The following is a 13,962-nucleotide window of genomic DNA, read 5'->3' as shown; positions in this document are numbered from 1 at the left end:
AGGATTAAACCACTCGGACCTCAAACCCAGATACTTAATTTAAAAACCAATTGGCTCTGTGTATAACTTGATTCTAATATTTTTGAGCTGGAACACTCTGAAATATTTATTTAGCAGCTAGTATCACTGGGCTTTTCCCTCTTGTGTGGAAGAAGCCATGTTTTTATGTGTGCGCTGCCCCTTTATGAATTCCTGTTCTGTATACTCCTTTCTGAGATCTATTTGAAATGGTTATTTTCTCCCTTTTGACAAATGATGAAAATTCTGCACATAAAGATTGATGGGAACCCCTGAGTTTCTCTGTTGCGTGACCACTTAAGTCCCTAAACAAAACTCATAAGATTTGCAGGTATTTATAGTTAGTGACACAGGAAGGTCTGCAGAATTATCCTGTCCCTCTTACTTTTATCTGCCAGATTCTATTTCTGCTTGAATTTTGTCAGATCTTTGTGATATGAAATTATAATTAGTGGTAATAATGTGTTTGTGTGATATTTTTATGGTTAGTAATTAAGAATGATTACATCCATCTAGTATTTTAAAGAAGTAGAAGGAATTATCTCTGGCACAGGGCAGTAGAAGGGGAAGGAATTGACTCCATTTTATAGGCAAGAAAACTTAGGTTCAAGAAGTTTCCATGACTTGCCCCAAATCATTCATTTGACTGTATAAACAGTCTGTTTATTATCACTTTTTAGATAAAAGGGCATGGCCCTTGGAAGACGAACAGAAGTACAGGTAATTTTTGGACAATTGTGTGTGATTGTTTTCTACCCAGGAAGAATGTTTTAAATTCTGTTGCCTTTGGGTTTTATTATCTATTTGTAAGCTGAGACTATTTTATATTTTGTAAGGTGGTCATCATGGATGTATTGGTGACATTCATCAGATAGAGTCAAGAACAGTTATAAAGAGGGTCTTTAATGAATCCACTCAGAGGACTTGAACAAAGATATTGTTCCCTAATAAGCCAATAGAAAATAGAATAAAGTATTGCATACTTTTCTTTTTACCTTTGATTAAATAAATAAATCTGAGTTTCTATTACTCCATCCCTCTACCTTTTAAAGGAAAATACGAAAATAATTTCATGTATATTTGTTCTAGAGTTGTTAGCCTGTATAAATAGCAGGGTATCCAGAACATATATAATATTTATCTTCATTCATTTATTTACTCCATAAATATTTAAAAAGTGCCTTCTATTGGCCCGTTCCTATGCTAGATGCTTGGGATATGATAATGAACATGACAAAGTCTCTGTTCTGTTAGAGATTATAGGCAGAGGATGAAGGCAGACATTAAACAGGTTATCATTGAAATAACTAATGAGTTAAAATGTGGCTGTGTTCTACAAATAAATGGGGTGCTAAAAGAGAGTAAATGGTAGAAGTCCCTAAGTGAGTCTGGGTTGTCAAGAAAGTTTTCCCTGAAGAATCCACATGTAATCTGAAGGAGAGGGTAGCCAAGCCAAGAGCTGAGGCCGAGCCTTCCAAGCCACAGGGCAGAGAGAGTGTGCAGAGATGGTGCAAAGACCCGAGATGGAAAGAACTCAGTGTCTTCCAGTGAAAAGGCAGTTGGGTGGCAGAGGCACCTGATTGCATGAAATGAGGCCTAAGACATCCTTGGAGCAGTGCTAGGAAGCCACTGAATGTCCGCATAAGGCAGTGACTTGATGAAAGCCACATTTTAAAAGATCAAAGATTGACATGATCTGAAGAGCAACCAGAGTTATGAAAGCCACATTTTAAAAAGATCCCCATGGCTGAAACGAGGGGGCAGGAAATGCGGGCTTGAGAGTGTCCGCAGGCCAGACTTGAAAGTTAAATGTTCACACACACCAAGTTGCGACTGTGAACTCAGAGGCAAAATGTCCTTCATCCTAATTTAAAAGACTTGCCTTTTCAGGGTGCCTGGGTGGCTCAGTTGGTTCAGCCTCCACTCTTGATTTCAGCTCAGGTCATGATCTCAGGGTGTGAGATTGAGTCCCGAGTCGGGCTCTGCACTCAGTGCGGAGTCTGTATGAGATTCTCTCTCCCTCTGCCCTTCCCCCTGCTCACATGCTCTCTCTCTTTCTCAAATAAATAAATAAATCTTTTTTAAAAAATAAAAAACAATAAAAGACTTGCCTTTTCAAGTGTCTGCATCATCCTATTAGATTCAGAGAGCCGGAGTGGACCCATATTGCTCTTTTTTTCCTTTCTTCTTAGAGCTTTATTTTCATGACAATGAGAGAAAAATGTTTTGTCAAGTTGAAGCCTGGGATTGATTTAATGGTTATGGAATTTCAGAGTTAACTCAAAATGTTCGAAATAAGCCATTGCTTATTGTGAGTTTGGAGAAACTTCCTGGGTGGCAGGAAGTTGAGGGTAGACGAAAACTCTGTAATTGCCAAATAATTTGAAATATAAATAACTCTGATGTGGTAAATGTAAATGCATCAGACCACAAGGACCAGATTTCCTCTGGAATATGTGTGAATTTAACAAAGGAGGATAGGGACTTTAGTGAAGACTGCTCTGTGTTACATTTATATTTTGTGTCTCTAGAAACAAATGAGAGCTTTGAGTCCCACACCATAACCATACTCTTCCATTCCTACCTCAAATGTCTCTCACATTGGCCATTTCTCACGAGATGGTTCATATGGGGAAAAGATACAGCCTACTTGGCCAAATTCCCTGGCTATTGTTTCTTGTGTCTGGAAGATCAAAAATGCCTGTCATTTCGCCTATGAGCTATGGTTTACCAGTTGGGCAATTTGTCATCGCTTTCTTTTTTCTTGAAAACATGCATTTCCCCCCCCCCCCCCGTAGGTATTCCCTGTAAATGATGAGCCACCAATCCTAAAGGCTGACCTCATCCCCATGATGCATTGCTCAGAGGGCGAAGAGGTGGTCATCACCTCTGAATACATTTTCGCTACTGATGTGGACAGTGATGACTTGAGACTGACATTTGTGATTGTTCGAGAGCCTCAGCATGGGGTGGTGAGGAAAGCTGGAGTCACAGTGGATCGGTTCTCTCAGAGAGATGTCATCGCCGGGGCCGTGACATACAAACACACGGGTGAGTGACCACACGGCGACCAGTGTGAGTGAGTGGCTGCAAGTACCACAACGGAGTCATAACCCCATTCCTTGGTGGGGGCTCTGGTAATCTAAGTCTTAAAGCTTGCTTCTATTAAGAAAGAAGCAGCAGTAGCCGCTGCCTGATCCCATTCTGTATGTATAAGCACCGTATTTAGAAGGGTTTCTGATCTCAGTAATATAATGAGTTTCAGAGTGGAGAGGAGCACGTATTATTGCTGCTTTGTTCTCGATGCTTCTACTTAGACCTTTAATTCACCGCGGGTTGTCTGCCTTCCCTTATTGGTCAATTTGAAGAAGACTTCGTTTGACCATCACAGCTTTGGGATCGTGAATCATAGCAGAAATGCCTGAAGTAAGCACCCTAAGATAATTATAATATTAACTTTAAGGGGCACCTGGCTGGCTCAGTTGGTAGAACCCGCGACTCTTGGTCTTGGGGTCGTAAGTTGGAGTCCCATGTTGGGCACAGAGTACTTAAGAATAAAAAAAGTCTATTCGATCACCAGCTATCTCCTAAAAAGTAACTTGTCTGACTTTGAGCTCCTGAAAAGCAAAGGTGGTATCTTCTGTTTCGTGTAATGCCCACAGCAATAGAAAGCGGTGGACACCGATGAGCTGTGCGGTAAACGCTTGTTTATCAGCCTGGCCCTTTCATATCTGACATCCCATTGTATTGTTACCCAGATGGCCTTTGTTTCCCATGTAAAATGTTCAATTAAAGAAAATAGTAATTCAACATTGTCATCTGCAAGACACAGTAGTGGGCATTGCGGGCTGCAAGGGAGAATAATCCAGATTCAGCTGTGGAGTTTTGATTTCAGTGGGTAGACGGACCCACTCAGGCAAAGAGGACAGTGTCCCGTATCAGTACCTCATCAGTCACTGCCCCTTGGACATCTTTTGATCTCTGGTTTGAGTGCACTTCCTCATGAATAATACTGTATACTTCCCCTAACCCCCTTTTATTGCTGCTCGGTTACAATTTCACGTGTCCTCATCCGTATGCCGCTCTCATCTATAGATTCCGTGGGAAGAAGGGTGGGGTATAGAAGGCCAGGTGAAGGTGCGGGGAATAAGAGATAACAGAATGCAGATCACTTTCTTATTTGCAAACACATGGAGAATACAAGCAGTGAGTGGGAGAGGGATCCCCTGGTGGGGGGACTGAGATGAATTTGGAAACGGGGGTGGGGAATATTGAGAAATAGTATTTTTATATGTACTTTGGAAAACAGTGATTTATTAGGATGCCAGTTGTTGGATGGCTCATTAGTAGGGCACATTTTAATCATGTTGCCGGACATTTTAAAAAAAAAAAAAAGGTATCTCCTTATCTTCTTAAGTGTGTTTAGCCTTAGGAAGGGTTTCACTGCTCATTTTCCTGGCCTGGGGAGCAGAATCGACCTTCTCAGTGTCCCTCTAGAGTCCACAGCGAGGTGCTTCATTTTCATTCCCCCAGTAGATTTTAGATAGACTAGCAGAAAAGGGGCCAAAGCCCAATGACTGTTGGTCTGTGGGTTTTTACATAATTTTTACATCTGTGGCAGGCTAATGCAGCAAAGATAAATTAGGGCTGAGATGAAGCTGTCTTCTCTGCTGGGGCCTTGCTCCAAGTGCTAAACAACAGGTGCACATCTTTATAAATCCCTTTGGTGTGATGGCCACGTAAGGAAGTGTGAACTCTTTTTTTTTTTTTCATAAGACCTACTACCTACTAGGACACGAGGCAAATTACTTCAGATAGATGGGTATATTGTTGTTGTGTTACTAAATTAGCAGAAACACTGCCAATTCGAAAGATGATTTGTTAGTTAAATGAAATGTTTCCTTGTAACGTTCTCCCAATGACTCAGTTGGTAGTTCCTTAGCTCCGTGCGGGAGAGAGGGTAAAGAACCGCAGTACCACAGGTCCCGAGGTTTCAGTGGCTCTGCTCTTGCCTCCGTATGTTGATTATAAAGGCCACCTGAAGGTAATTTTGTCTCCATTATTTTAGTTGCTTTCCATGATGATAAAAATAACACTACATGCCCATTTCAAACAAAAACTTGGAAGGTGTGGAAAAGCATAATGAAATTTTGAAAAATCACCTATTTACCTCTCAAAAAGGGTCACTGTTAACATTTCAGTATTACAGTAATTTTTCTTCTTTTTTTTTTAAAAAGATTTATTTATTTATTTATTTATTTATTTATTTATTTATTTGAGAGAGTGAGTGAAGGAGAGAGAGAGAGAGAACATGAGCGAGGTGGGGGTTGGAGAGAAAAGGGAGAGGAACAAGCAGACTCTCTGCTGAGCAGGGAGCCCGACGTGGGGCTTGATCCCGCGACTCCAGGATCGTGACCTGAGCCGAAGGCAGACGCTTTACCGACTGAGCCACCCAGGCGCCCCTCTTCTTTCTCCTGATCATAATTTTTTACAGAGTTGCCGATCATGTTGTATGTGCCGTTTTGTTGATTACTTTTGTCATTGAGATTATCAGCTAAAATGTTGATTAAATATTTATTAAATGTTATGAAATTATCACAAATATGTTTTAATCATCAAATAATATTTTATGATGCAAAAAGACATTATTAACCTGTTCTCCCAACATTAAGCATGAAGTCATTCAAAAAAAATTTTTAAGTTAATGCTGTGGTTAACAGTTTTAAGTATAAATCGTGTCCTTAGACTATACTCCATTGAAGGTAGAGAATTCTCCACCCTTGTTGTAGCCTTTTTTGAGAGTAGGTGCTCAGCCTGGTTTTCCAGCTTTTCTGTGAATGTGTTCTATGCTTTCACTACATTGAAATTACAGTTACAGAAGGTACTATGTTTGCTTTTTTTTTTTTTTTTCCCTTTAAAAAAGCTGTCTACTCTTCCTGAAATGATTTTTCCACTTCTCTTCTTGGCTCCCTCTTCCTCTATCGCAATTCCCTGCCTCATCTGCCTGGTAAACTACTCATCATTTAATGCTCAGTAAAAGCCAGCAGAGCCATCTGGAAAGACTTCTCTGACTTTCTCTGCCATGTGTGCCCTGCCCCCACACCCGTCTGCCAAAACTTTCATCTTTCTTCACCCTCAGCCCCTCGGACATATTCAGGCTGAGATATATGAATTTTCCATTTAACTGGTTAAAAAATGACTTAATGGTGGCAGTTTCACCTGGTTCCTCTTCATACATACACACACCTGTGATATTCTAGCCAAACTGCATTTCTTTCTTGACCATTAGATTGTGTCAGTGCTGGACACATGATAGGTCTTTTGGCGTTTGACTTACTTTTTTTTTTTTTTAAAGATTTTATTTTATTTATTTGACAGAGAGAGACAGCCAGTGAGAGAGGGAACACAAGCAGGGGGAGTGGGAGAGAAAGAAGCAGGCTCCCAGCAGAGGAGCCTGATGCGGGGCTCGATCCCAGAAAGCCAGGATCACTCCCTGAGCCGAAGGCAGACGCTTAACGACTGTGCCACCCAGGCGCCCCCGTTTGACTTACTTTTGAACTGTCTTTTGACGCTTTCAAAATGTCTGCCTGATTCTCTGCTGGAGCACCCAGAACACTAATTATCACATAGGAGCCATTAAATAATATATATTTGTCAAGTGAATAAGGAATAAATGAGCTTTGTGCCAATTTATTTTTTTATAAATATGAATAAATGGGAGGCATCTTATTTTTTTACTGCTCTTAAAGGCTGATTATTTAATTCTAATTCTCTCCACATTAACATCAGTTTTTCTTACGAGCCCTGTTTTCTCATTCTTCAATCATTTGGTTGCTCAGTAATATCATCTCTTGATTTTCCTTGTCATTAAGTGGGTAGACTAATGCCAAGCACAGTACTGTGTAGGTTTGACCAAGGTGTCTTGTGAAAAGAGATGACATCCCTGATCTTTTGTACCCTTGTCTCATCAAAACTCAAACAAAATTACTTCCCTCTTGGCACTTTCAACGTGATGCATGAGAATTACCAAAAGGACCTCTGCAGAACTCTTGTGTCCTCTGGGCAGTGAGCGCTTCTACCTGTGTGCTGTTAGTAACCCAACGGCAGATCGGCTGGTTTGCTGATAAACTGTCTCATTCTCACATTTTTTTCCTTCTTCCTCTCACTGCTTCAGTTGAGGCCATATTATATCCCGTACACATAGCCCTAAAGAGTAAAAGGAAAACAAAAATAAACACCACTTTTCCCCCATGTCCTGTTGCTATTCTGCTCAAGTCTTGGCTATTATATAACTAGGAAAATACTGAAACGAATGACAAAAATGTGGCTCGTCTTTCTATTTCACCTTCCCAGCTTCTTCTGTTTCTCCTGACTGCGGTGGCATGGTTGATGGTTGGTCATTTAAGGTAGTTAATGTAAATGGGAAGACAATGCAGTTGTAAGGACAAGGGTGCCTTCTGCTCTCCCTGAAGTTGGTCCTAACACTAAACAATTAGGCAGGAAGAATGAAACCATCGCTAGTCAAGCTTCATGCCTCTCACGTGTTCATTTGTGAACTGTCAGACCCTTGTTAGCCCCTTTTGCCCCACCATATGGTGAGAGATAGCTGTCAAGAATTTCACCAGAGGCAACAGATGGGCAAGCATTTTTTCATTATTTTCACGACTATTTCCTTTCATAGTGATAAAATTGACTTTTACACGTTAGCCAACCTAAGATCCTTTCCTTGCCATTCTATGCTTGTAGAAGAGGTGTAGGTAGATTTCATCTTAGTATTCTGTATTTTTAAAAAGTCAGGTTTCAGCTGTAGTCGTGTCTTCCAGGTGGTGAGATTGGCCTGGTGCCTTGTTTTGATACCATTATGTTGGTGGTTTCGGATGGAGAAGCTGGCCCTTTTGTGAATGGCTGTTGCTACAATGGGCCTCATCCATCTGTTCCTCTTCATGAGTCCTTTCCAGTGTATGACCTCAACATCACAGTACATCCAGTGGACAACCAATCACCTTCAATCGCAAGAGGTGACAATGTTTTTTTTTCTATTAAAGTTCCATTATCTCATCTCGTGTCGTATCTGTGGTTTAGTGAAATAATGCATTTGAATTATAGTTAAAACGGAAAACTACCATACAGAATTGCCTGTGAGAATTGCCTCCACACAAATTTGTGGGAAACTCCGTATTTACAAAAGATTACAAGGCAAAAGAATTTATTTGTTTAAAAATGTGGGTAATTCTGTATGGAGAGAGAAGGCAAGTGTGTTTGCGAGTGAGGGAGGGAGGGAGTGTGTGTGTGTGTGTGTGTGTGTGTGTGTGTGTGTTGGGATGAGGACAACATTGGAATCCTCTGATATTCTGGTTTTATTTCACGTGGGAAAATATCATTTGCCTGCTGGAGAGAGAGTAATTTATTTTATGCATAATAATTTCTATTAGAGCAGAATGAAAATACCAGAGAGACCATTTATATACATTTAACCTTATTTGCTTTTTAGAAAGTCATCGCTTCATGGGCATTATGTATATGTTCTGTCTCTTAGAAAAAAAATACAAGCATATGTATGGATGTTATTGTAATTTGCAAACTATCTCCCAAGCAATGTTCTGGAAAGGAAGCATTATCCCCGCAGAATAATTAAGCACCAAGGCATGAAAAAATGTTCGTTGTGAGCAATTCATAATAGCTCGCGGGCAATTAACGCTCTGACAAACAGAGGTAACAACTGATCTTGAAGAGTACATAAACTACATTTAGTGGCTTATCATTAAAACAGTTTGGCAATTCTTATTTTCATTTGTCACTTCTATAGAGACACGAGGGAAATCAGAGTTCCTTGAGAATGACTAAAGGGCTGTACTAGAGCATTTAGTATTTCTGCTGTCTTTCCATTATTGTCTGGCTTGCTTGTACAAGGAAAAACAATGTAATTCCACAAGTCAAATTAAATTCCACCCATTACCCCTGAATATTTTCACTGTAAGGAGAAATTATGCCAAAGGAAATGAACATCTCCCATGGAAGTATATTTGCATATGGAAGGCTTCTGTGAATTGGAATTGCAATCACTCCCTTTTGTCTTCACTATTCTGATTAGAGGATTTCACGCTAAGTCGTAATTGCGTTGTTATTTGCATGCAGGTACCGTGTTTGCCGTAGATGAGGGTTTCTCTGCAGCCATTACCATTAACCATTTGTCTGCCACTGACCCTGACACTGCAGCAGATGACTTGGAATTTGTTTTGGTTTCTCCTCCCCAGTTTGGCTACCTTGAAAACACACTTCCTTCTGCAGGTTTTGAAAAAAGCAATATGGGCATAAGCATAGGTAAGTCATGGCTTCATGACTGGCGATAAGTCGCCTGTGTCCATGTTTCTGACCGGCCAGATCATGCTTAATGACTGGGTAGGAACTTCAAAAATGTTCAAAGCACTGTGTACACTCAAGGAATTATTATAATAGTGGATACTTTCGAATGTTATTGTTTTTCATTTTAACTTTCTATTTTGAATTGCCCCACATATGGGAGTTAACTTCAAACGAAATGGAAACTTCACTTATAAAAACTACAGGAGTAAATATGGAAGAAAGAATGTTTTAAAAGACCTTCAGATCAACACAGAATACTGTGGTAGAATAAATCTAGTGGGAGTTTATTGGTCTCCTTCTCTCAATCTTTTAGCACTTTTAATAGACATTGGCAGAAAAGATTAGGACATGTAACATGGGTGTAACAGAGAGAGACACTGAAATGTTGAAGGTGATGACTTTAATTTTGGAGCCAAAGTGTATCTCAGATGTTTAAATAGCTCTTGTATCTCAGGCAATAACAACTAAAACAAAAACAGACACCAAACTCAAAATTATTCAAATATAACACTTTATTTATTTATTCAAAGATAATGCCTTAGAAATAAATGACCTAAATGATTATTTAAGCACATGTTGGGGCATATCCAGTTTAACTATGAGAGAGGTTGGGTTTAAGATTAATTGCATTAATAGTGTGACTGATTACATAGAAAAAAAAAAAACAAGACCCAACTACATGCTGCCTACAAGAGACTAACTTCAGCTTCAAGGACACACATAGGCTCAAAATGAAGCCATGCAAATGGAAACCAAAAGAGAGAAGGGCTACTTATACTTATAACAGATAAAATAGATTTTAAGTCAAAACTGTAACAAGAGACATAAGTCACTGTAAAATGATAAAGGGGTCAATGTATCAAGAGAATATAACAATTGTAAATTTGTATGCATACAACGTTGGAGCGCCTTAAAATGTTAAACATATGCTAACAGATCTGAAGGAAGTAATGGCAACAATGCAATAATAGTAGGGAACTTCGGTACTCCACTTTCAACAATGGCTAGATCATCTGCCAGAAAATCAACAAGGAAACAGTGGACTTAAACTGTATATTAGACCAAATGAGCCCAGTAGACATATACAGTACATTCCATCCAACAAAAGCAGAATACACATTTTTCTCAGGCATATGTGGAACATTCTCCAGGATAGATCATATGATGCATCACAAAACAAGTCTTAGCAAATTTTAAAAGAATGAAGTCATACCAAGTATCTTTTTTGACCACAATGATATGAAATTAAAATCAATAATAGGAAAAGTAGAAAATTCACAAATATATGTAAATTAAAATACTCCTAATCAACCAATGGGTCAAAGATGAAATTTTTTAAAAATCCTGAGTTCTTATAACAGGAAAAATTTTTTCCTTTTTTTTCTTTTTTTTTTTAATCACATCTATGTGAGAAGATGCATGTTAGCTGAACCTATTGTAATCATTTCATGATATATGTAAATCGGACCATCATGCTCTACACCTTAAATTTACACAGTGATGTATGTCAATTATTTTTAATAAAGCTGGAAAAAGAAATAAAATCTTGCAATAAAAATGGAAACACAACATACCAAAATATCTGAGATGTAGCAAAAGCTGTGCTAAGAAGGCAGTTGGTAGTGATAAGCCCTTCTACTAAAAAGAAAGAAAGAAAGAAAGAAAGAAAGAAAGAGAAAGGAAAGGAAAGAAAAGAAAAGAAAAGAAAAGAAAAAAGAAAAGGAAGGGAAGGGAAGGGAAGAGAAAGGAAAAGAAAAGAAAGGAAAAGAAAGATCTCAAATAAACGACCTAACTTTACAACTCAAGGAAATAGAAAAATAAGAACAAAATAAGCTCAAAGTTAACAGAAAGAAAGAAACAAAAAATCATGGTAAAAATAAGTGAAATAGAGATTAGAAAAACAATGGAAAAGGTTAATGAAACTACAACATGGTCTTCCAAAAGGATAAATAATTGGCAAACCTTCACCTAGACTTATCTTGAAAAAGAGAGGACTCAGGTAAATAAAACTTGAAATGAAAGAAGAGATATTACAACTGATATTACAGATATACAGAGGATCATAAAAGACTACTGTGAACAATTATACATCACCAAATTAGACAGCCTAAAAGAAATGGATAGATTCCTAGAAGCATACAACCTACCAATTTTTTAAAAAAGATTTTATTTATTTATTTGACAGAGATAGAGACAGCCAGCGAGAGAGGGAACACAAGCAGGGGGAGTGGGAGAGGAAGAAGCAGGCTCATAGCGGAGGAGCCTGATGTGGGGCTCTATCCCAGAACGCCGGGATCACGCCCTGAGCTGAAGGCAGACGCTTAACGACTGCGCCACCCAGGCGCCCCACAACCTACCAATTTTGAATCATGAACTAGAAACCTGAATAGACCAATAACAAGTTAAGGAGATTTAATCAGTAATCCAAAACCTGTAACAAAGAAAAGCCCAGGACCAGATGTCTTTACTGGTTCCATCAAAATTTTAAAGAAGAATTAACCCTATTCTTAAACTCTTGCAAAAAAAAAATCGAATAGGAGGAAAAACTCCCAAACTCATTTTATAAGACCAGAATTACTCTGATACCAAAGATAGGAAAAGATATATTAAAAAAAACCTACAGACCAATATCCCTGAAGAATATAGATGCAAAAATTCCCCACAAAATATTAACAAACTGAATTCAGTAGCACGTTAAGGGAATCCTACACCATGATCAAAAGGAAATTATACCTGGGATGCAAGGATGCTCAACATATGCAAATCAATAAATGTGATACCCTACATGGATAGAAAGGACAAAAATTCTATGATCATCTCTATAGATACTAAAAAAGCATTTGACAAAATTCAACAGTGTTTTATGATAAAAACTCTCAACAAATTGGGTATAGAAGGAAAATACCTCAATATAATAAAGGCCATATATGACAAATTCACAACTGACTGCATACTCAACAGTGAAAGATTAAAAACTTTCTCTCCAAGATGAGGACCAAAACAAGTGTGCCCACTCTTACCATTCCTATTCAACATAGTACTGTAAGTCCCAGCCAGAGTAATTAGGCAAGAAAAAGAAATAAAAGGCATCAAAATAAAAGGAAGAAATAAAATTGGCTCTGTTTGTGGGATGATATTATATGTAAAAAATTTTAAAGATGTCACCAAAAAACTGTTAGAACAAGTCAACAAATTAAGTACTTTTAGGATACAAAATCAAAATAAAAAGATCAGTTGTATTTCTATACCCCAATGATGAACTATCTGAAAAAGAAATAAAACAATTTCATTTACAATAGCATCAAAAACAATAAAATACTTAGGAATAAGGTTAACCAAGGAAGTGAAAGATTTATACACCAAAAACTGTAAGACATAGAATTGGTGTCTTGATGGGAGAAATTGAAAAAGACACAAACAAATGGAAAGATGTATTCATGAATCAAAAGTGTCAATGTTGTTGTTAATGTTATTAAAATATCAATACTACCCAAAACCGTCTACAGATTCAAGTCAATCACAATCAAAATTCAAATGACATTTTTCACAGAAATAGAACAATCAATCCTAAAATTTCTATGGAACCACAAAAGATCTTGAATTGCCAAAGCAATCTTGAGAAAGCACAAAGCTGGAGTCATCATGTTTTCTGATTTCAAACTATATTACAAAGCTTTAGTAATCAAAACAGTATGGTGTTGACATAAAGACAGGCATATAGATCAAAAGAACAGTATAGTGGGGCGCCTGGGTGGCTCAGTCCGTAAGCGTCTGCCTTTGGCTCAGGGCATGATCCTGGCATTCTGGGATCGAGTCCCGCATCAGGCTCCTTGGTTGGGAGCCTGCTTCTTCCTCTCCCACTCCCCCTGCTTGTGTTCCCTCTCTCACTGGCTGTCTCTCTGTCTATCAAATAAATAAATAAAATCTTTAAAAAAAAAAAAGAACAGTATAGAGAGCTCAGACGTAAATCTACTCATATGTGGTCATTTAATTTATGACAAAGGAGCCAAGAACATACAATGGGAAAAGGACAATAAATGGTGTTGGGAAAACTGGACAGCCATATGCAAAAGAATGAAAATGGACCACTGACTTAATGCCATGCGAAAAAATGAACTCAAAATAGATTAAAGATTTGAATGCAAAACCCGAGATCATAAAACTCCTAGAAGAAAATATAGGTGGTAAGCTCCTTGACATAAGTCTTGACAAAGGTTTTTTGGATTTGACACCAAAAGCAAAGGCAACAAGTGCAAAAATCAACAAGGTAAGACTATATCAAACGAAAAAACTTCTGCAGAGCAAAAGAAATAATCAACAAACTGGAAAGGTAACCTGCAGAATGGGAGAAAATATTTGTAAACCATATATCTGATAGAGGATTAATACCTGAATTGTGTAAAGTACTGTTACAGCTCAATAGCAAAGGAGCCCAAATAATCTGATTTAAAAAATGGCAGAATACTTGAGTAGACATTTCTCCAAAGAAGATAAACAAATGGCAAACAGGTACATGAAAAGGTGCTCAACATCATTCATCATCAGGAAAATGCCAACCTAAACCACAATGAGGTATCTCTT

The 13,962-nt window shown here is 38.2% G+C and overlaps 1 protein-coding gene across 1 annotated transcript in view; it reads left to right on the top strand.

The window, feature by feature from the left end:
* Positions 1-13,962, top strand: part of FREM1 (FRAS1 related extracellular matrix 1) — a 139,777-nt gene that overhangs the window by 52,711 nt on the left and 73,104 nt on the right. The window contains exons 15-17 of the mRNA XM_008689835.2: positions 2,817-3,069; positions 7,842-8,036; positions 9,154-9,339. Of these exons, the coding sequence (XP_008688057.2) occupies positions 2,817-3,069; positions 7,842-8,036; positions 9,154-9,339 (634 nt within the window). The remainder of the gene's footprint in view (positions 1-2,816; positions 3,070-7,841; positions 8,037-9,153; positions 9,340-13,962) is intronic.

The sequence above is a fragment of the Ursus maritimus genome, unplaced genomic scaffold, assembly GCF_017311325.1.
Source record: "Ursus maritimus isolate PB19 unplaced genomic scaffold, ASM1731132v1 scaffold_17, whole genome shotgun sequence".
NCBI lineage: Eukaryota > Metazoa > Chordata > Mammalia > Carnivora > Ursidae > Ursus > Ursus maritimus.
The sequence above is the reverse complement of the archived record's forward strand: the minus strand, read 5'-3'. Positions and strand labels throughout refer to the sequence as shown.